A 23,518-nucleotide genomic window follows, 5' to 3' on the forward strand; every position below is an offset into this window, starting at 1 on the left:
GGATCGTGTGAAAATATTGAGAACAAAGACACATTCATCACATCATTTCCTTCTTATCAAGGCCAAACTGCTTTTTTTTTTTTTCTTCCTTCCCAACGTCATATTCCTCAGCTCATTAAACTTCAAATACGACTTCTCATCATCTTTAAAAAGAAAAACGTATTCTCATTGGATTCTAAGTGTCGTTTCACAAAGATGCATCATCGCAGAAGATTCGAATGGAAACAGTCATGATTCAAGGGCTCTTCTTCCCCACGGTTGTGTCTCCATGTTACCTGACCAGAGACGTTCCTCTTGTGTTTGAATTGAATTGTATGGATGTGAACTGCCACTGATTACATTTCCTGCCCATTAGCTTCCTACAGTTTCAGTAGCTTATTCGGTCTCTTCCTGTGGCAGCGGCGATCCCATCTGATATGTCGGCGTTTTGCTTTTCTTTTTTTCTTCTTTTCTTCTGTTGTTCAGAACTCAAATTTATTTGCCACTGATTTATACCCCCTCGGATCCTACCGGGCTTTAGTCCTTTGTCTTCAGGGTGAATCAATATTTCTTCCTCTCTGAACAAACCCCAACCCCTCTCTCTCTCTCTCTCTCTCTCTCTCTCTCTCTCTCTCTCCCTCTCTCCCTCTCTCCCTCTCTCCCTCCCTGCCTTCCCTTTCTCTCCGAATCGACGCAGATTCACTCGGAAAAATCAAAGGTTTTACTCCGTTAGGAATATATTTCAGCCATCGACTCGTGTTTGCACGCCCTCCAAATTATAAATGTAGGTTAATTGTGTTCCGGGTTAAAGCAAACTAAATGACCTCATGAACTTGATTGTAAAACCATAATTTAGTGATGGTAACAAAGCAAACCAGTGGAGTTTATTTTTAATCTTTATTTACAGAATTTTTGTATTTAAACCAACATATTTGTATTGTAATTACATTGTACAAAAGATAAATAAAGTAATATAATATTACAACTGCTCATGTTTTGCAGATGTTAACTTTTTGGATTCTCTTGTCTCTTTTTTGTTTTTATGTGATGATAATAACTTCAGTTTCCATCCTTTTATACGCTTTTTCATTTCATTTCTTCTTTTTTTTTATTTTTTTGGGGTGTTTGTTTCCCAGCTGTCTCTTGTTATTGATCTAACTCCAACTTTTTGTTCTTTGTTTTTGTGTCTGAATGTGAAGCAGCGGTGCATCTTCATCATTTTTATTGCTGCGAAAGCTTCAGGCCAACTGTGTCGAAGCAATAGTTTGACGTCTCGCTGCGAGTTAGATGGGAGGAACATTACCACGGTCGCATCTGTTGGCGAAATATACCAAAGCTACGGAACTGTGAGGAAAGTCGTGCGTGAACACGGTGAAAAAGTACTGAAATGAATAATTAACATCTTTTATCCTCCCAATGTTATCAATCCCACCAATTAGACAGGCTTATGAGAGGGAATGTCTCCACCTGGAACTGAAATATTCTACGCCTCTCCATTTTTAAAACACGCTATAAAGACATTTTTTGAGAGCAGTTACCCTCCGTGAGAACAAAATGTTCATTTGTCTTCCTGATGTTAACAAAGTCTAAAGCTGCATCTATGGAGCTGGAAAGTGGCGGAGCTTCATATTGGAAAGTTCCCATTTCCCACTTTTATAATCTCCACATGACATTATTAAGCATCATATATGGTCACATTCACACTTGATTGATGCGGTCACAATTCAGGAAGGAAATGAAAAAGTGGATAAAGTCACTTTCACACTACATCTATGCACATTACAGCTCTTATCCTGTTTATTTAAGGCTTTTATAATTACAAGCAGCAAGTATTTTCTTTTACTTAACTGGTGTGCAAAATGCCACTTATATGAGATAATGTATTCGCTTATTTCGTCATTTCCGATCAAAACTGCTGCCATGTTGATTCACATCAGACGACTTTGTTGTTCACGAAGGCCACATTCATCCAGGTAATAAAACACATGCTTGGTGTCTAATTCCATCAGAAATGGCTGTCAAGAAAATACTTACTGTGTGTGTGTGTGTGTGTGTGTGTGTGTGTGTGTGTGTGTGTGTGTGTGGATCTGCTTCTATCTGGGAAGTCCTGCAGCATCGAGCAGTGCTGCGTCTCAGGTCACTAATGGGGCCAGACAAGGCTTCGTTTCTTCTTACACACACACACACACACACACACACACACACACACACACACACACACACACACACACACACACACACACACACACTCACCAGGCCATTTGTCCGCGGTTCTGAGCCGATGAACGTGTGCGGCTCAAGAAAAAAAAAAAGAAAGGAGATCACAAATTCCTCGTCTGCAGATTTACTGGTATCACTGCATCATCATCCGATCAGTTTTTACTGCTGGAGACAAATATTAGTCAGGAAAAAAACAAATAAATAAAAAGCAGTGAGTTCACAACTTGCCTGGGGAGTTTTAACTCCTTAATCATTAAAGTGTTTGTTCAGTTTGTCTATTGCTTTTATGATCGCACGGATTCTCTTAAAAGAGAATCCTGATGGAACAAACTTCGATTCCACCAATTTGATGAGAAAATCAAGCGTGCAGGAGAACAAACCAACTTAATCAAGTTTATTGACGGCACAGGGCCTTGAGAAGCACGGAGGTAAGTGAGCAGACACAAACAAATTCAGATGATGATATCGTTTTTAAATTTGCCGTTAGAGTCCTGCATACTCAGACTGAAGTTTTGAAGAGTATACATAATATTTCATGCTGTTTTCTAAAATAAGGGATGATATTGTAATATAACACTGAATAGTCCTCATTGAAGCATTTTATTCAGTTAATAAGCATAAAACCGACAAACTGGTACTCTGTTCTCGTCACACACATTACAGTACTTGTCATCATATTTTCTTTATATCTAATTCGATTCAAGTATATTTTTTGGAGTTTTTAATAAGCATGTTATTTTTTTTTTTTCCTTTTTGGCGAGTTTTAAATCTTTTCAAAACTTTAAGTTTTAAAAATTAATCTTGACTCAGGTTTTGTGAGGAGACGTTTGATTAAATAAAGGATTTTTCAACAAAGGGCTGATTCAGTATTTTTCTGTTTAAACATTATCACTCGTTCCACATCAATGTTGGGCTTTATCACTGTCGCCCCTCAACTCAAATGAGTTTGACACACGTGTCTGACATCTAAAATGGACGTTAACGCAGTAAAGTCAAATCTCAGATAGTCAGGTACCCAAGTAGAAGTGGAAATGGAACTGAAGTGTTTTAGTCCAAACAAACACCCTTTCAGTAAAGCTGGTTCTTTGCTTTCCTCCTGAGATCCCTCATCGGACCTCTTCACCTTTTCCACACATGTAAGACTGAGCAGATGTGAAATTCATGAATACAATCCCGCCTTAGCTATGCCTCGTTTAACCTTGTGTTACATCAAATTGTGTGTTCGTATCAATGTTGAATAACCTCTGCAGCTTTCAGGGACAAGCACCTTAAGCTCCCCTGAAGAGTGAAATCTGAACAGATTTAATATATTTAGGATTTTTTTTCTTTGCTGAGTTTCACCAAAACATATTTCTTTCATTCACTTGCCTTTCTTTTCTTCATTGTACTCCGGGTCGTCTCTCAATCAGAAGGTTGCATGTTTGATTCCCTATCTGCCCACATTTCGAAGTGTCCTTGAGCAAGGCACTGAACCCCGAACTGCCCCCGACGATGGACTCGGCACCTTGCGCGGCAGCCGCCTCCACTGCTGCGTGAACGTGATTAATAATGTAAAGCGCTTTGGGACTGCTCATGCGGCGGAAAAGCGCTATATAAGTGAAAACCATTTACTATTTTGCCGTGAAGAAGTTGGTCACAACAGCCTATGTGGGAGATGGAGATGCTTGGTTGCCATGGTGACACGGTTAAAGACTAATTTATAACATCTGAAAAGTGCTGCAATCGGCAAGAACTGCCTCCTGTTCATTACTGGGCCAGAAGAATTGATAGCAGCTGAAAATGCAATGTCAATCTAATTGAGTGAGTGAGTGAGTGAGTGAGTGAGTGAGTGAGTGAGTGAGTGAGTGAGTGAGTGAGTGAGTGAGTGAGTGAGTGAGTGAGTGAGTGAGTGAGTGAGTGAGTGAGTGAGTGAGTGAGTGAGTGGAACTTTTTTGGGGCACTCATTCAGTGTGTGGAGAAAAAAAAAGCGTCACTGTTAATTAGCGCTCCCTGTTCTCCTTGCACTTCCAGAGGATGTTTACCAAATGAAGCTTGTTGTGTCTTTCAGCTTTTTGCATCACCGTACATATAAATCAATAGAGATGAAGAGGAGGTGTGTGTGTGTGTGTATGAGAGAGAGAGAGAGAGAGAGAGAGAGAGAGAGAGAGAGAGAGAGAGAGACGGCAGCATCCGATATCACTATACCTTCTCCTCGGTAATAGTGAGTGTGTAATGGGTCGTGGCTAGATTGTCAGATTGGCACAAAATAATGCATTGATGCTCCATGCATACACACTCGTTCATCCTTCTTATTACCTCTGCATCATATAAATACGTCACACGCATGCAGGCATGTACAAAAGTAAGTACAACACAAGGCCTTTTGTTAAAGAAAACATGTTTTACTCTCAAAACATTTGATCCTCCGACATGGACGTATGCATGTGACACAAGTGATAGAAATGATGTATGGTACTTCCAGACTGGACCATCGTCTATCAAGTCCCTTTGTTCAAAAGGCCGCAGTGAGAGAACAGACAGGAACCACAAAGCATTCACAAGCAAGGTCACTGATTACATATCTGATAAAAAGGAGCAACAATTTAAAGCAACACACAAATTACTTTTGCAATTAAGTGGGTTTTTTTTTTAAATTACAAATGGAAAAAAAATGCCCCCCCCCCCCAAAGTAACTTGTAACTTTATTCGAGCAATGACTTTTCTGAAACACTGACTACTGGACATACGTAACTGTGTCTGATGCATATGTGTGGATCTTCAAAGAAACGGCTCCTGAAAGGGTTAAATTTAACTCTTTCACACACACACACACTGATACTGCTAATTGCATTGATACAGTGATGGCTGTGTGACCTTACAGTCCTTGGAGCTAGAAAGGAGTAATTACATTGATTAATTGCTTGTGTTTGCTAGTGATTGGAGGAGCAGCTTGATCATTGTTCGCTGCACAGCTGGTTCCAGGTGTGTGACACGACTCGAGTAAAGTAAACCTTAAAGACATACGGTTGAATGAAGTAGAAAGGTGATCCACTTTGACTCCCTGAACAAACGGACCTCAACAAAGAGGACTTCAGCCCAATGTCCTCGAGTGTGGCATGGTATGAGAAATGGGTCTATGGCCCTTGGGGTTTCTGGTCACATTCACATTCAAGGCCTCCATGGGCACACACACTCCCAACAAGGCCAAACCTGGTGCCGTCTTCCTTCTTTCTGGTGGACGAGCTGCAGAATTAGACATTCCCTTCAGGGGCTGTGGGCTGAAACAGTGCTCTCCTCCCCATAGACCAGAAAGATGCACATGACTGCTGCCTCACCACACACACACACACACACACACACACACACACACACACACACACACACACTGAAGAGAGAGTGTCAGCTCCTACCACCCCCTGCCAGCAGCTGCCACTCATCAGTGCTGGGTGCCAGAGAGGACTAGAGCCAGTCTGCTCTCACCCATTGTTCCTCGAATCATCCAAGTGGGTGATGTAAATGGCCTATTTACTATGCTGCTGAGCCATTGGGGAGCTTCGCCCATATGTTGTGTTATACCTAGTAAGCCTAAAGGGGACTGAGATTACAACTCTTGAAAAATGAAATGCTTAGTCATGAGCTTAACGCCCCCCCCCCCCCCCCCCTCCCCCGTTTGACATCATGTCAACAATGTCAGTAAATCATCTAATATTTATGTCTTTTGTTCAAACGATGTCTCTGTTGTCATGCCACAGTTTAAAGTACTGATTAATCTGTAATACTGCTACATGGCTCACGGCATCAGTAATGAGGTAAAGAGTTTCTGAGTGTGTGATGAGGATGTTTATAATACATGTAGTCGATGTAATACCACACTGATCAAAGCACACGTGCTTTACATGTCACACTAAGCTGCTGTGGTTTGTACAATAGCATGTCAGGATTCCTCTGCAGCAGCCTGGAATAAAAAAAAAGAGGGGGGGTGGGGGGTGAATTAATGAATAACTAACAAGCAATGCAAATGCTAATTTATGACTTTCAAATAGGACAGCTTCATAGTGAAATCCCCTGCTGGGACTCACTCAGGACAAACTGTAGGTGGTCCCTAATAGGGCATGCGCTGCTGATGCATTTCTGTTCATCTGGCGCCCTCCTGTGGAGCTACAGTACATCACAACCAGGAGGAAAACCTTTTCATTATGTTTCAACCAAACCCACCAGATGTGCTCATTCATTACTGGGGGGCTCTGCTGGGGTCTCTGGTGGACTGCGCATGTCTGAAGGATTGCAGTTGCACCAGTGACCTTTCCAGAGCAACCAGAAATGACTTGAGGCTTGATATTGCGTGACAAATGTGGTATCTTTCTTGATGGACTCAGTTTTTTTAAGTGACCGCTGCTGCAATTCTGATGACCCCGATGACTAAACTCCCCCCGGCATTTTTTATTTCATACTGGCAGGTCTTTTTTCACTTCAGACAGTTTGATTTGTGATGGTGAGAAAAAAGGCTTCAGTCAAACGTCCACCAGGACCTTGAAAATGAAGCAGCTCAATGGCTGAATGTCATTTTTCATTAGAATGACTAACTGAATACTTTCCCCAATGTCAAAATGATCTGTTGAAGAATCTGATCTGAAATGACAAAGCGCTGGAATTATAGATGTGTGGAAGTAAATTACATTTCCTGGTGTGAGGGGATATATAATAAAGATTGAACAAATGAAGCATCGCTCGAGACCAGGGTTCCCCAATTCCAATCCCAATTGTTGCAACGGGGCGAAATCTAAAACATGCAGGACACCGGCCCTCTTGGCCCGGAATTGGAGAACCCTGCTCTAGATCATTGTAACACAATTAACCCAGTGCCAGTGTCTGACAGATTTGACTGCTGTATTTATTTTCCCCTCATGTTCATAGCACCTTTAAAAGCAAAAGATTATTATTGTTTTCTAACCAAATGAAGCAGTCTGATTGCGCTCCTTTAAAATCTTCTTTATCATCTTATGGAGCTGCCGATTTTTGAATTGCCCAGACTAAAAAAAGAGAGAAAGAGAAAGAGATCCAAAAATTGATAATCCAACTATTTCTTTATTAACATATCAAATCAATTCAGTTCTACATTTATAAAATGCCATATCATATGTCTGTCTTTGTTAAAGAGCTCGATACAAAGTATTTGTGCACGTAAGCACATACTTTTAATGTGTGGAAAAAATGGGGAGTTATGAATCTAATGATAATCATAACTTATGATTATTATTACTTACTCAGTATAAATAAATGCACTGGGTGCGCAGGGGTGCCCTATCCAAGATGGCGGCCGCGCAACACGTCAGATCCGTTCGGCTGCGTGTTTCCTTATTGTGATGTGTCGTTCTTGTCTGCAAAATTGAACTGATATTGGCAGCAGTTAGATCAAATGCAGTTTTTGCAGAGTCTGAGGCATGCGATGGGCTTCAAATTTCTTTTATTTATTTCTCTGACTCACTGGTCGTTCATGATCGTCTCCTGTCCTCTGCATTTATAGGCTTTGAACCTCATATATTTCATATAATTGATTGATCTTGTGGTCACAATTTTTGCATTGAGAGCTTGTTATTGTAAACCTTGTTTTCTCTTTCCAGGCCACTGAGAGAAGTAATTGTCCTACATTCAGGGATGTTTCATGCCACACTGACCAACTGGACACACGTACTGCAGACACACAGCTTTCCATCAGAACTCCTCAGCCCCACTTCAGAAGTGCCGGTATGTATTATACACCTTTAGTACAAGTAGTTGTAATCAATACTTATTATGTAATATTTCAGCTGTCTTTGTAAGATTATTGTAGACTTTCTTCAGTGAAATATATTTGTTTCCAGGTGTCCAGGCTACCGTGTCCTGCAAGGATTTTGGTGTTGGCACATCTACTGCAGACGCCTTATGTTTTTTATCAAAAGGTGTTGAGAGACCCCCTGAAAACATCTCGTCTGGACGATGAAGATGAGCTGGAGCAGCAGGGCGATGCATTCGAGGGCAACACTACCATGACAGCGTCAGAGGGACTGGATTCAATATATGACCCTGCAGATTCTGAGTCGGCATCGACAGATTCAACAGCTTTGTAAGTTACTCTTTTTGTTTTTTTAAGTTATCTTCTTTTTTACTTCATTTTGGTTGGAATGATTTTTAGAAAGATTCATGTCGATGTTCTGATTTTTGTCTTATGATGATTTCTTTTGTCACTATATTGACAGTATTGTATATCAAATATACATGATTAGATCAGTCTCCATGGGAGCTGAAGTACAGTTTAACTGCTCTGGAAATGTCCTATAAACCTCTATAGATTTTATCGCAGGACTGTCGTAGTTTACGGCATGACTAAGAGCTATGTTCAACGCTTCAAAGTACACTACTGACAGGAGTTCAAGATCTTTGCTCACGATGCGTTTTTCATTTGTTTGTTTGACAATAGAGAAGAATCATCCACTCCCACCAACAACATACACAAATACGTGACGTATGGGAGCTGCATTATGGAGCTGATTTCTGTGTGTCCTGTCTGCAATACACATGTGATGCGAGGACCAAAAAGCTGGGCACATTCCAGTCTGTGGAGCGGTGGTGCCCCCATTGCCAGCTCTACAGACTCTGGACTAGCCAGGCTGTCCTCGGAAGCGCAGCAGAAAATTGAAAAGGTAAATGCAACTGTATGTCCTTCAATTCTTGATGTGGCTCTGAAACGTGTAGATAATTCAGATGAAATCCCATGCATGCTGTCGTTAAACTTCTTTTTTTATTCCCCCCTTCCGACGTGTCTTCAGGGCAACGCGGCTGCAGTTGTTTCAACATGACGCGTTTCGCCGGCGCGCCAGAGGCTTCGTTGAAGCGGCGACATCGCAGGATGTGACGCTGCAGCGGCTCAGTCGGGAGGACAAAGTCATAGTTGGCGGCGATACGAGGGGCGACTCTGGAGGGGCCTCATTTGTAAACATGGCTTAATGAGACCCATGTGAAAAGCTGCATAATCTGAGCCCTTTAACTTCCTGCCTTGATTATGATTGTGAATCTATTTGTTTGTTTGTCCTGGGCGGTTCAACAGTTCAAAAGCAGAAACAGACAATCACTTTCACGGTCAATTTAAAATCAGGAAACAGATGGATTAGCCTGTAAAGTTCCCCTCAAGCCTGGACTGAGAGTGCTAATCACAACTCTTTTTCTCAGGATGGGCACATGATAATCACACTACGTGTTGGTTTCCACCTGTTTCCGTGGCCACAGTCTGATCCTGAACCTGGCAATGAGTCTCAGACCGGTGGTTTTGTCATCGGTTGAGTGACCGGGTGTGTCCACACACCATGGATTTTCCCAGAGAGAGTAATAACAGACACAGCAGAGACTCTCGGTTAAGTCCCGCAGCGCAGGTTCAGCTCCTCTATCCAGCCTCAGCGCTACAGATTCCCACTCATTCACCGTCGCAGCATGCCAACGACAGGATGCTGCGTTCTACGCTGAGAAATAACAAACAAACCAAGGCAGCATTTTTTTTTAAATCTTTTTTTAAAAGCATCTTTTGTTCTTATTTTCTCTGGGAATATTGTATTGCAGTGCCTGGAATCCATTCACAGTTGCTTCCCAACCCTCCCGCCCGTCCGCGGCCTGCCTATCGATGTAATGCACAATTGGTTTTTCAAGGAAATGAACGCTGCCTCCTGGATATTAGTCGGTGATATATTAGTGAGCTGAACGTCAGGGATCATTTACTTTTTACAAGCTTCAACTGGCGGATGTGAGGAGGGAGGATGTCAGGTATGGGGTTTTTTTGTTTGTTTGTTTGGTTTAAATAGGTTTTAGACTGCATATTTTAAAGAATTTTATGACAAACTCAGAAGAAAATGTGAAACTTTCATGTCATCATTAAATATGTGACACATTGGAAGCTGAATCAGTTTTACATCTCTAAAGATGACATCTTAGGTTAAGAGTTGATCATCACTGTCTTTTTTCTTTCTTTTTTTTTACATTAACGTAACACAAATACGCCGAACATACAGAGGATTGTGGGTAATACCACACCTACTGTTCTAGATCAAAAAGAACTTCACCATCAAAAGAGACATTTTGGTCACTTTCATCAGATGGAATTTATCTGGAGCTTCAGAAGCGTGTTTAACTACTTAAATTGACCATAACACAGCTTGTAAAGTTATTTATTATACATAAAAAAAAAAAAAAAACGTGCTTTTTTAAAATCTAGTTTTATTGATTGATTGATTTGATCGGGACACCACACATTAATGAACAAGCATATATAAATACAAATGGTACACAAATTGTAAAGGTGCCTGAGACCCCTCACACGTTTAAGTTTAATGTGGTTAGAGGGCGGGGGCGGGTCGAGACCGTGAAGTGCTTTGGAGACAAGGCAACAGTTTTTGAAATTTATAAAATTTTGTATTTTTCAAGAATATTACAGTGAAGATATGTCCAAGGCTTTTGATCCAGAATTTGTATGGACTTCTTGAAAAAGTGTTTCTATGGGTTTGCTATTTGTTTCTCCAGGATGTAATGCAGTAATTTATGTGTGAAAATATCACAGAATGTAGAAACATCTTTGCTGAGTTTATTTTCATGAATGGCCCGATTTGTTTGGAGTTCTATAAATTGAACTTGATTGTATTAACAGTAAATTTAGTGTGTTTTTTTTAAAGGAGAGTGTTGAATCCAGAGTGACCCCAACATACATGAACTTTAACCTATTAAAAACATTTTAGTTATTTTTGCCATTTTGACTATTTTGTTCATTTTCTATCATTTTCAGCTGATATATGTGTTTTTTTTTTTAAATTTACCTTTTTTAGACACGGCTGTCTTACACACTTTGCAAGTAATCAGTTGAATGCCAGATAATCTGTATTTTCAACATAGTTGTCATTACCTGAGCAACAAATTACATCTGACGAGGGATTTCAGGGGGATTTCACTTTGACTATCAAAGCTACCAATAAAAACCTACATTTTAGGATTTTAATTATGGAGCTTACGTGACTTACGTTGTGTAAAAAGATCAAGGTCACTTGAACCAGAAAATCTTCTTCATTGAGTGAAAGTCTGTCATATGGTCATGTTTTTAATTTTCCATTCATGAAATAAAAAGAGAGGCACCGTGCCTGTCACCTGCTGTCCTTTATAAATAGCAGCATTGTTTCTAATTTTTTTGCGATCGGACCGAGATAAACACACAACTACAAGGGAGGCAGCAATATTTCAAAAGTGCATAGTGAAGACACAATCATGACCAAAAAAAAAAAAAAGAGGATATAAGTACTCCACCAGAATCCATCCTTGCTTGAGAACGACTTTGAGAAAGGAGGATTATAAAAAATGAGGTAAATTGTTGCTGAAATAAGATTTAGACTTCAGGGAAGGATTTATTGTTTCGTAGGAAAAATGCACAAGCAGGTCAAAGGTCAAAAAGACGACGCATGTACGCATCTTAGGCTATTTGGAAACTAAATTAAATCTTATTGCATCAAACTCCTGGTTGCGCTCTGTGTATCTGCGCTAAAAACGTATTAGATGTTTCTCTGGAACCGCTGCAGCAAAGCCCACTCCAATATTAAGGATTTTTATTTTTAACAAAAATATAAAAACTCAGTCATTCCAACAGCAGCCGGCTTGCAAACAGGGCGCGCCAATAAAAAGCTTCATGAGTAATGACACATTAGTAATAATAAACAAACAAAAACTAAAGTAATTACAGAGTGTGTGATCAGCGGGGAAATGAAACGTGCGAGCTGCGTCTGTCGGGACAAAGAGCCGGTTTGGTCCGTTCAACGAGAACTTCACTGACTGAAGCGGTTCTCACTTTAACTTCACAGTAAGAAAAGTCAACTGGCTTCCTGAACATACTAATTTAGGTAAGTTAACACGCTCAAGGAGATTGATTTGGATCTCTTAAACTCGGAATAATGTGAAGTTGAACATGTAAAACATGTCTGACGAAAATCACATTTGAGTTTATTAAATTATTTCTGGTTGGTAAGTCCTACGTTTAGATGCATGATGGACTTATATATATATGTGTCTCACGTTATACAAAAATGAAGATAAAAGCAGATTAAACGGAGCCTGGTGGTGCAGCGATGAACGATTGAGGATTGTGGTTTGATTCGAGGGTCTTTCCTGATTCATTTCATTCTCTAGATGTGTAAAGGTGGTAGACACACTCCCTAAAAGACTCGAGCTAAAAGTGGCTCTACAAACTACTGACTCACACTGGGATCAATACTTTTGCACGCCATACTTTTCCGTTCTTTATTTGTATTTTTTAAAGTTCAAGTAGTATGAATACTGTTGCAAGCCACTGTATGTGAGGTTAACTAGTGACCCCAAAGTGTGAAGTGGAATAGATGATCGACAGTCTGACTTCTGCAATCTCCAGTGAATTTATTAACGCCAGCTGTTATTTCTATTAAAAATTAAAGTCCATGTGTGTCCAGTTCATTTTTTTTTTTTAACAATTTTCAGGGTGATTTTGGCCCTCAGGCCAAAGACAGAAGCATATTTTACAACATAAACTCTGGACTTTGTTAAATTAATTTGTCTTTTAAAGCAGCAGGGGATTGCTATGCCACTGAACAAACGCATTGAAACAACACATCTGGATAATCCAGGAGATGCTTCAGATTGTGTAATAATGCTCCGTCGGGGTCAATGACGTCTATCAAGTGACTCTTGCTCCATTTTTATTTGGCGAGCTTCGTTCAACATATTAAAAAAAAGATTGTCAAGAGAAGTGGTTAATTCAAGAAGAAATAAAAACACACGCGCGCGCACACACACACCTCTTATTGTCATTAGTTTATATTTTGTGTTATATGAGCACTTTTCAGTGAATCATCCAGACTTGTGCACAAGTTTTTATTAAAATCAAAACCCTACGCAGCTTACACCCGGAATGTCTAAATGTCTTAAAAACGCAGGTTTTTACTTCGTATTCATTTCAACGTACACCTTAAGAGGGCCGCGGCTGTAAAATGATTATAGCTCAATAGTTAGGCACAGATAGTCTCGTTAGTGTTTGCACGTAGAAAGGAGTCTAATGAGCTTTAGGGTTAAAAAACAAAAGAGTTTCCCCACAAAGGCACGATGACGCTGCGGCAGGCGTTCTCTGTCGGCCCCTGAGAAACGCAGCAACACGTCCAGTTGCATTTTTGATATGAAGATTCCCCCCCCTGTGCGTCCCTTCTACACGTCTCCTGCTTCAGGCTGGACAGACTCACTGCTGCGGCGAGCAGCCGATCGACAACAAAACCGGCTGCAGTGAACCTAAGATTTGTTTGAGGGGCTGATGGGAGTCCGTTGATGAGATGAGAAAACCAGATCGCAGGAGCGGCGACGGTGATTATTTAAAGTGTCTTGAGTAGCGGGTCCTTTCACATAAACCCGATGCTTTGAGTCGGTCGGCGCGTCGTCGCCGGGATTCACAGTGTTTTTCGTCCGATCGATGTGAGAAAGACCGTCTGGTCAGTGGGCGTCATTGCTGGCGTGGCAGCTGTCGCACACTCTGACCGGGTGATCCCAGCCCCGGGACGGCACGCGCATGAGGTGCGTGGAGCACGGGCCGCACACGCCCTGCCCGCACACCCTGCAGTGGTGCTTGGACATGGCCGGGGTGAAGGTCTTGGAGCACTGGTGGCACTGGGTGATGTCCTGGTCGGGCACCCAGTAGTCCGGCCGAGCGACGTCCTTCACTAAACCTGAGAGGAGAGGAAGGGACAAGAGGCTGTTTTAGGGCTCGTTGGGTTGAGCTGCTCTGATTGGAGGCTCCCAGTCTGAACACGTGCAGGTTGGTTAAAGTGGTGATCCTACTTTGCTCTCGGGAGTGAGTGCAGTGGTCTGTCTGTGCTCACGCTGTGATGGACTGACCAAGGTGGAACCTGCTTTAAGCCTGATAGAAATCTGGCTCAGCTCCAGTTTAGTTGGATCCGTTTCCATTTGTTATTGTTTTATAAGACATTTGTTTTCATTATAAAGTCAAATTCTCTTTAGTAAGAAGAAAAAAATAAAAGGCTCCGCCTCTATCAACAACTTCACAGATGTCCGTTCGGCTTCTTTTCTCATTCTTTGGAAAAGTTTAACTTCAACCTAATGCTTTTAAAACGGCCTGACGAACAGTGAACCGCTTCTCCACAGAATCCTGCAGCCAAGTCCGAACCACTTACTCTAACGTCTCTCACTTCAAGGTTGAGTAGATTCAAGTTTTCCCCGGTGTCTGTTCTTGTTGGTCTTTTATTTTTCTGGCTGTGCTGCTCTTCCTACACCTCCTTTCTGTTGATGCTCTGCTTTCCTCTGCCGACTCCATAAAGTCATGTAATATAGTTTTGTACATGTTCAGGCTCTACTTTGTCTGCTGCTGTTGTGTCACGTAACTCGATCTAGATCTCCACTGACTGGTGGGTTGTTATAACTTGGCTCAGGCTGAGTTCACACGGCGTTAACGAGTTTGGAATTTGAAGTCGAGCTGCCTTGATTCTAATGTGGAATGGCCCCTATCAACACCGACTTAAAAATAATCGTCATTTAACATTGGAGCTGTGCTTCGCTTCAGCGTGGGTCCGGTACGGACTGATGTGAATCACTTGGCAGGTAATAAACCGTCAACGCGGCTCAAATGGACGGGAGGCATCGAGGCCCGTCAATGTTTGCAGTAGACGTCTATTCCTCTGAGACCAGCTATCCAAAGCAATCGCTGCATAAATCTTTACATCTTCTATGCCACACACACACGACACAGTGTGTGATTGGGATTTTCTTTCAGGTGAGGCTTGAAAACAGGAATCAACGAGACACTGGAATGATAAACGAGTGTGGCGATGTGCTTTCAGCGGCACTCACAGAGAGGGTAGTCCATGGCTGTCGTCACCATGTCCAGGGTGGACTGGGCCACTTCGGTCACCCTGCGAGCTATCAGGCCGCGAGGCTCCACTTTGGAAACTGGAGCAGAGAGTTACAGACGCACAAAGACACACATTAACACAGCAAAGACATCTTAATCAACAAAATTTGGTTTTAAGACGTCTGACGAAGTAAAAGTTCTGATTTGAATCTATTTGCAGATTTGCTGTTGGTCTACAGGCTTCAGTGGGGGTCTTCTTGTGTCTCACCCTGGCTGCTGGTGTCAGGCGGACCCCCCTGGCGGTGGCAGGCCTTGCACACCCGGACCGGACTGCTGCCCCACCCTCTCTCTGGCACCGGCATCCTGTGGCTGGAGCAGGGGTGACAGAATCCCTCGCCACACGACCGGCAGTGGTGCTTCCTCTCCGCCTCCTCGAACACCTTCTGACACCCGTGACAGTTCTGGTGGAGGTGGGGTGGGGTGGGTCACGTGAGGTGGCTGACGGAGCTAATGTTTTCTGTGTCTCGGCCTCATACTCACGGTGATTTCCACGTTGGGTCTCCAGTACGGAGGGGCCACCTGGTCGGTGAGCCAGGCGGTGACTGCTTTGGTGGGGCCTGTGCTGTACTCAGACACTGACTGGATGACGTAGTTCATCCCATCCAGCACCCGCTGGGCGGCGTTCTGGTGGTTGGCCATGAAGGTGTCACACTGAAAGCAGAGAGAGAGAGAGAGAGAGAGAGGGAACACGTAGCTCAGTCTTAATTTGCAGACATTTTTGTCTGTTTTGTAAATATGGACTGTTGTTGGTATTTTGTAAAGAAAAACAGCTTATTTATTAATGTAAACAGACTCTTTTGTGTTCAGACTTGTCGGAATGACTGTGTACAGAAAGATTGATCTTTTCTTGACTGTTGTTGATACAGAGCTTCATCACATGGCCTAAACTTAAAGTTACCCGCCAAAAACTCATCTTAATATAATCTAAAGATAATTTCAAATTAGGCCTTTTATACAAAAAAACCCCAACAAAAAAAACAATCCAGAAAGTCGAGGCATTCAGATGTTTCTTTACGTACCTTTAACCCCTCACTCAGTCTTCCAAAACTCAAATTGGTCAATTTTTCTGGCGCGTTCAACAGTTCTGATTTACGAATAATGGAAAAAAACTGTTCAACACTATAAAACTGTGCATTTCCTTGTGGAAAACTGAAGAGAGCGTAAAGAATCCGACGTGACTCAACACGTCAGCCTTTATGCATCTAGGTGAGAGCAAGCATTTCTCAACCTTGTGCTGTAATTAATCAACTTCATCAACTTGACTTTTACAGCGGTAATTACAGCTATAAAAGTCAAGTGCAATAATACTCACTTGACCAGCGTCAATTTATTCATATTTATGTGTTAACCCAGCGGTTTATACAGCAGCTTTATGCGGCTCTTTCAATACAAAACACAACAGTGACACTGTATTAACGGTTGTGTTTTTTCTGTTGGAATGTATCTGCATGTTTCCAGGTAAGATCAGCTGGACATAGTGCTCGTTATGCTGGGAGCTGTTTTATAGAAATGACATGCAATCTGACGTAAAATGTAAATGTGATTTTTTTTTTGGGGGGGGGGGGGGGGGGAATAAAAGGTACAAAAACAAAACAGGATGTTTCTGAAACAGAGTTGTTTCTTAAAGGTAACATTTCATTCTCCTCATTTCAAATATTAGATGCCAACAAAATGTTTAAAAAATTTTTTTTTTTAAATCATTTTGCTCATTGTGGCTTTTCAGCTTGATTTGTTTTTCCCAGGCCTGCCTGACTCTTCCACACGGTGCTAAATATTTGTAGATTCACTAAAAGGTTCATCATTGTCAAGGTCATGAGAGGACTGTGCTCGGTCCCTCTGGATTGACTGTTGCTGTGTGTGTGTGTGTGTGTGTGTGCCATGCGATGGAGTGGTGGCCTGTCCTTTGTGTACCCGATCCACACAGTCAGCTGGGACCTGCTCCAGCCCCGACGGCTCCAACTTGGATGGATGGATGAATGAAAAGAGGTGTAAAATCCGGCTGGAGGACTCACCCCCTCCCAGACGTGCTTGACTTCAGATCGCACCACGCCGCTCTCGGGGTCCTGGTTTCCCATCCAGTACTGTCGGCTGCGGTAGATCACGCCACAGCTAGCACACTCCAGCACATATCTGAGAGGGCAAGAAGGGGACGGCCAGCGGGAGGGGCAATTAGAGCGATAATTGGTTCTCTGTGTGCGTGCCTGTGTGGGTGGGTGTGTGTGTGTGTGTTTCCGTACCCTGACCAGGCGTACTTGGCCAGACCGAACCACTGGTTGTCAGTGGAAGCCGAGGTTTTGGGAACAACAATCACTTCTCTGCCTCCTTCATAGCATCTCTGCAAGGTACAAGAACAGAAAGTAAAACCGAGCGTTCATCAGAGAAGCGACAGCAGCTCAACTGAACGGCCTCACCTTGCAGATGAGGACTTTATTGTTGTACTGATGTGCGTATTGGCACAGTCCATCGGCCATGTGGGGGACCCTGTCTCTGAGGTGGTTCATCCCGTTTTTACAGCGAATGCTGGAGGTTCACAATATCATGCAAGATGTTAGCGACAAATCTCATGTCCAGTTAAATATTACACGTTACAATATTTTCAAATGGGTTTGTGTTGGAAAAAGAAATCCAATGCTGAAGTTTAGATGTAGTGGAAATTTGTATTTGTTGTTTTCAGAGAAAAGATGAGAAAACTGATTGAATTTTTTTTTTTATAAAAATGAATGCAGAACCAGAAGCCTCACTTCCTGTCGAACCTGCATCCATGTCTAAAGGTTGAATCAAATATACTGTTTTCCTTTTCCACTGTTCCAATGTCCATAACTTTGTAGGAATAATGAGAAATAAAAAATAATCATCATATAAAGTATTTTTCAATCCCTTTACATGATAAAAAAAAACCAACCAGTGACTTCAAATGAAAAAGCTATAAACTAAATGAATCAGGGATAAATCATATTTAGTTTTTTTGTCCAGGTATAGTAGAATTAAATCAAGCGCCACAAGAAAATGACCGGGTTTACTTTGGGGAGTAACGTTTAATCTAGGTCAAACTTTTCAGGTCACAATTCAGCTGCAACGGTGTCGACTTACTTGCAGCTGAGGCAGACAGCCGAGCAGGTGAAGTACTCATCTGGGAAGAAGGAGTACAGTGTCATCTTGTCGTCCGATAGTTCCCCACAGAATCGCTCACTCAGAGCCTGCAGAGAAACAAAAAGGAAGGTCAAGCGGGGGAGGAAACGTGGACATAAAACCCATTAAGGGATAAAGAAAAGAAGAAAAAAAAAAAACTACACATGAGAATAATTCAAATGAAAATTCCCTTTTGTTTCGTCTTTCTGCTGAATCGCTCTACAGCTCTGCTCCACTACTTACTTCCAGGGCTTGAAACACGATCCCGGGCTGGCGGGGGGAGCGAGTGTGAGTGTTCTTCACTTGCTCCCTGACGGCCTCCAGGAGCCGGCTGTAGTCTGTGGGAGGCGTGATGGTCTGAGTGCCCACGTACTGCACCGAGCTGAAGGCCTCCGTCCCCAAATTCAGGTCGTGAAAGCGCTTCTGGAGGAGCGTGTCGGCGTGGCCGGCCAACTTGGAGTCTGCAGCAGAGAAGGACGACGTCTGGACTCAGCAGGGAACCAAAAACCAGTGTGACTGTGCACTTCGCCGCGTTTCGTTCCGACTACCTTGGCCCAGCAGCTGAGTGTGGGTCGTTTCCTGGAAGACGATGACGGCGGGACCGAGAGAAGAGAGCGGCACGTCCAGACCGCAGCGGCTGGACAGGGCCCGCAGCTCCGGGGTGAAGTGCTTCAGGTAGGCCCCCGAGGCGCTGCTCAGGAACTGAAACATGTCGTTGTGGAGGCGCTCCGCCCGCGTGCGGTACACCACTATATCCGACACTGCCAACACCTGGGAACGGAGAGGAAACAGTACGGTTGTTTTAAGATTTGATCGCAGAAACTGGACCAGTACAGGAACTATTTTCAAGGCCTTCATGGAAAAAAAAAATCAACGCGGTCAAAAGAGGAAATATTCCAAAGCTCACTGTGTCCAGGCATTTAGTGTGTTAAATAATAGCAGCAATAAGCCAAATTTACCCAGTGTATAACCCAGTAACCCATCCAGCTCTTCTTCACAGACTTCCCTTATTTCATTAGCGAGCTGCATCAACAGGGAAATGCTTAATATGTGTTCAGGTTATCCTCCTGTGCTTAAAATCAGAAATCCACAAAATGTGCAAACCCTCCTGCACCTGTGTGCTCTGCTGGAGCTGCTAATAACGCCTCTCAGGATCTATAAATGACTTACCCGGGATTGAAAAGTAATTATTTTTGGATTGCATCAAAGTACTAAATTCCCAAAGCATTGGCCGAAATTGAATAGCGGAGGGTTTTTTTCCCCCCCTCCCACCGTATGCATGAACACAGCTTATTAGTTTATTCCAGCAAAAAACAACCAGCGGCCACTTGAAATTACCTTCAACAGCAGCCTCATTCTCTGATTCTGATTGGCCGCCGCTCCCAGGAGGCCCTCCGTATCCAGGGCGACCAGGCCGAGGGTGGGGTTATAAGCGGCCCACACCCCCACCGTGCAGGAGCTGGGGGACTTGGAGGTGTAGAACACGGTCTCGCCCTGGAACAAGATGTGATTGAGAGTGTGCGACTTGCCGTCGCCGGTGTTGCCGAAGATGGAGAGGACCTTGACCCCTGCAGCGTCCGCGCAGCCGAGTCTCTCCACAAACTCGGACTCATCACGGACCTGAAGCGAGAGGAAGGAGAAGGGGTGGCGGGGCTGATGAGATTGCGTTCCGTGTCGGGTGCTCCAAAGTGGAACGTTGATGTATTTACTTTAATTCCCCTGCAGTCATTCAATAATGGGAGTTTTTCCACGACACCAACAAATCAATAAGAGACGTTTATAAATGTTGAATTCTTAGAACGAATGTGCTTTTCATACAAGTTCACACCTCTATGCAACAATCATTTCAACTCTCATGGCATTCTAACGGGGAACAGTGCACGTGGGAGACATTCCTGACATGTGTTCTGCAGCAATGGTTCCCACACCTTGGGTCTGGGGCGGGGTAGAGCACATGAAGGGCCGGAGGATTTTGTTGGGGAGAAAGACTCGTTTCAGCTCCCTCAGAAAATTAACTCTCTTTTGGGTCCGTTATGTGATCGCTGAGATGTTGTTGTTGTTTTTTTCCCCCCAGCACAGGTCCAGTGAGAGAAACAGTTAAATGGTCTCTACTCTCTCTCCTGTACGTACGTTGATACAGAGAGCAACGCGGTCAGGCCGTGACCTTGGAGGGTCAATGATAATCTCTTTCTCTTTGTTGTTGAGCATTAGGTTATTCTCGGTGTACCAGCCCACAAAGTGTTTAACTTCTTGGTAATTCAACAAAAATTACAAGAGTAAGCAAAGACTTGAAGATGGTATCCTTATTTGTGGATGCTGCAGGTTGGAATCTTTCAAATTTAATCAATATAACGGCATAAAATATCAGTAATGAAAAGGTTGAAAACCACAGAACTGTAACAGTTTTGAGCGTGGGGAATGGGACATTAGATAAAAAGGGATCAGCGGGCAATAAAAATATATAACAGCAAACTGTGCAGCCAGTTTCTGCTTGATCCTCTATATACTTTGTGGCAGAAAGTGTTCAATAAAGATGGAAGACATGGTACAGTTGTCTTTATTAGTCGGAGAACGGCTGTATTGAGACTGAGTAATGTTTCACCTGGCACCTCAGTGCACCATTGGAGATGATGTACAGCAATGTAAATATAATTAAACAAACAGTGCAACAAATTGCATCCCACAGTGAGTAAATATCTAAAGAAATACATTATGGAATTTAGTAAACATGTTACTACCCCCCCCCAATTGATAATGTCATAACAAAAAAAGATAGCCGGCATGAAATCATTGATAAATTACGATGGCATATTTGTATTTAAATTTTTTTTTAATATGTGCCACCCTGGACAGGTCATAAGAACAGTGAGACAAATAGCCACACACACACACACTTCTAGGCAATATAAGATGACTAATTAACCATTTCAATAATTGCATGTTTTGGATTATGGGAGGAAACCCAAGAACCTGGAGGGACGGGAGCAGAACATGCAAACTTAACAGAAAGACCCTCAGGCCAGAACTGAACCAGGATATCGTTCTAAATAATTCAGTCAAGAATGAATCATTTAGAAAACTGTGCTCAGTGGTCAGCGCTCGCCCCCCAACTGCGAGAAGGTTGTGGGTTCGAATACTGCCCAGGCCTTTCTGTGTACAGTTTGTGTATGTTCTGTCCACGTGTGGGTTTCCTCCGGGTGCTGCGGTTTCCCTCCAACAGTCTAAAAACATGCCTGTGAGGTTAATTGTCCGTAAATTGCTCCTCGGTGTGAATAAGAGTGTGTGTGGTTGTCTCTGTGTTTGCCCAGTGATGGACTGGTGACCTGTCCAGGAGGTATCCTGCCCTCGCCCACAGTAGGCTGGGATTGGCTCCAGTGCCCTGCGATCCTGGACAGGATGAAGTGATATAGAAGATGGATGAAACATTTAGACAAAATTAAAACCTCCCATGACTGGCCTGTCACATAAATTGTAATGATCTTTTCAGATGACCTGTTTCGAAAGCTGAGCCCATGGATTTACTGCCATTTAATCACAATAAACCAATTCCATGAGAAAGAAGCACAACTTACGGCAGTATAATACACATTGTGCCGTTTTAATAAGAGCTGCGCATTTAAGCTCTCGGCTATATATCAAAAGTGAATGCCGAGTCCTTCTTTGACGCATAAAGAGGATTAAAATAGTCGTTCGCAGAGTTAGAATAGAGCCGATCATTATCGCTTGTACTTTGTACAAATGAAGCCACGACACAACAACAATGTTCCTCCCAGAGGTCAGCTGCGCTGCGTGAGTCACCGGGGACTTTTCCACACAAACACACAATTACCGTTTTGCCTCCACTAATTAAAACTTTGCTTTTAGTTTCCCCCGATGTGTCACGGTGGACATGTTGTTTAGGGGACAAACGAGCGGTTTCGTCTTCACCAATCTTGTCACATTGAGAGGAAGAAACTCCTCGCCTCAATCCCCGTGATGAGCTCACTAAAATCCTGCGTGGTCATCATGACAACAAACACAGTTTTAAGGCCTTCACGGAGCCAGCGCTGTCCCAAAAACACACTTTAGGGCCTCCGTGTTGTCTTCCGTTTCCTATCCTAGCAGCTGTTAGCATCCCCGTTAGCACGATGCTAACTGACTTTACCTGCAGGTTTTCTTGATCGTCCACCAACAGGAAGCTCCGCGCGCGGTCGGAACCCTCTTCCGATTTCACTGGACTGATCGATATGCTCTCCATTTCCTTCATTAGGATGTCGGACATCGTTTTTTGGATCACTCAAAACATTTTGTTAAAAACGAAAGTTCATCGTGACTCCGTCAATCACAACAACAGCGCGTGGACCGCTGTGGGAGGGGCCAAGGCGAGAGGGGGGGGGGGGGGGGGGGGGGTGCGTGCGCAGTGACGTAAGACGCACCGTATGTTGGTGATGGTCGGTGCTTTAGCACCATCGTGTGGCCAAAGTTTAGTACAGCACCCTCATTCACACATTTAGAAAACTTGTAACGTCCAGGAATATTAAAGCGATTAATTAAGCGAGATGGCCCACATGCGCACACCCCTCCGATATTTATTATTTCTTACAGTTTATTTATGCAATTTAATTTCACAAGTATATTCCACTAAAAATAATGCTGATTATTCAGCATGTAATTCAACTTCTTCATGATCGCGTCAATAAAGACCGAATCAAAGTTTCAGTTTAACTGGCAGAGGGTGTTTTATTGGACTACTGCTGCCATGTTAGAGCTGCTTGCTAATGTTCATTAAATATTTGTTAGCGCAGATCTATAAATATCACATGTCACTGAATGGCTTCAGAGCGGCGCCACTGCTGCGATCATGACTGGAGAGAGAAATTCCAGCATCTCTGCTCTCACAATTCTGGCTGGGCTCCATTTAACTATCTCCCCCATATTATTTAACCATTTTCTTATTCCCATCGTCCCTTCCTTCTGGCATGACAGATGAAAACATTGTTACACGCTTAAAAAAAAATGAGAGCAGTATTCGAACTAATCCGTGTTTTGTATTCTGCGGTGTGAATTAAAAAAAGGCCACGACGGATTCATCAAGAGATAAGCAAAGGAGAAGACGAAGTGGATGAAGAATGCAATAAAAGGATGGAGTTGTTAGGGGTGTGGAGAGGGTCCCAGCCTTTCTTTGGGCTCGACCATGAGAGACAAACGTCTGTAAGAATCAATTATAGTCCTGCTCCCGACCCATCACCCTTGATTAATGAATAATTAAAGCTGCTCGGTGTTGGGCTA

The 23,518-nt window shown here is 43.0% G+C and overlaps 1 protein-coding gene across 1 annotated transcript; it reads right to left on the minus strand.

Annotated features, from left to right (window-relative positions):
* Window positions 1-13,069: 13,069 nt before the first annotated feature.
* LOC308107231 (zinc finger FYVE domain-containing protein 1) lies at window positions 13,070-22,603 on the minus strand. The gene is made up of 12 exons (XM_080459452.1): window positions 22,395-22,603; window positions 19,589-19,870; window positions 18,799-19,021; window positions 18,494-18,711; window positions 18,212-18,318; window positions 17,533-17,641; window positions 17,359-17,456; window positions 17,134-17,251; window positions 15,602-15,772; window positions 15,330-15,522; window positions 15,061-15,159; window positions 13,070-13,922 (listed from the first exon to the last, which is right to left on the minus strand). The coding sequence occupies exons 1-12, from the start codon at window positions 22,509-22,511 to the stop codon at window positions 13,690-13,692; spliced, it is 1,968 nt and encodes a 655-aa protein (XP_080315578.1). The 5' UTR covers window positions 22,512-22,603; the 3' UTR covers window positions 13,070-13,689.
* Between the last annotated feature and the right edge of the window lie 915 nt (window positions 22,604-23,518).

Source organism: Lipophrys pholis (genome assembly GCF_963383615.2).
Source record: "Lipophrys pholis genome assembly, chromosome: 3".
Taxonomy (NCBI): Eukaryota; Metazoa; Chordata; class Actinopteri; order Blenniiformes; family Blenniidae; genus Lipophrys; species Lipophrys pholis.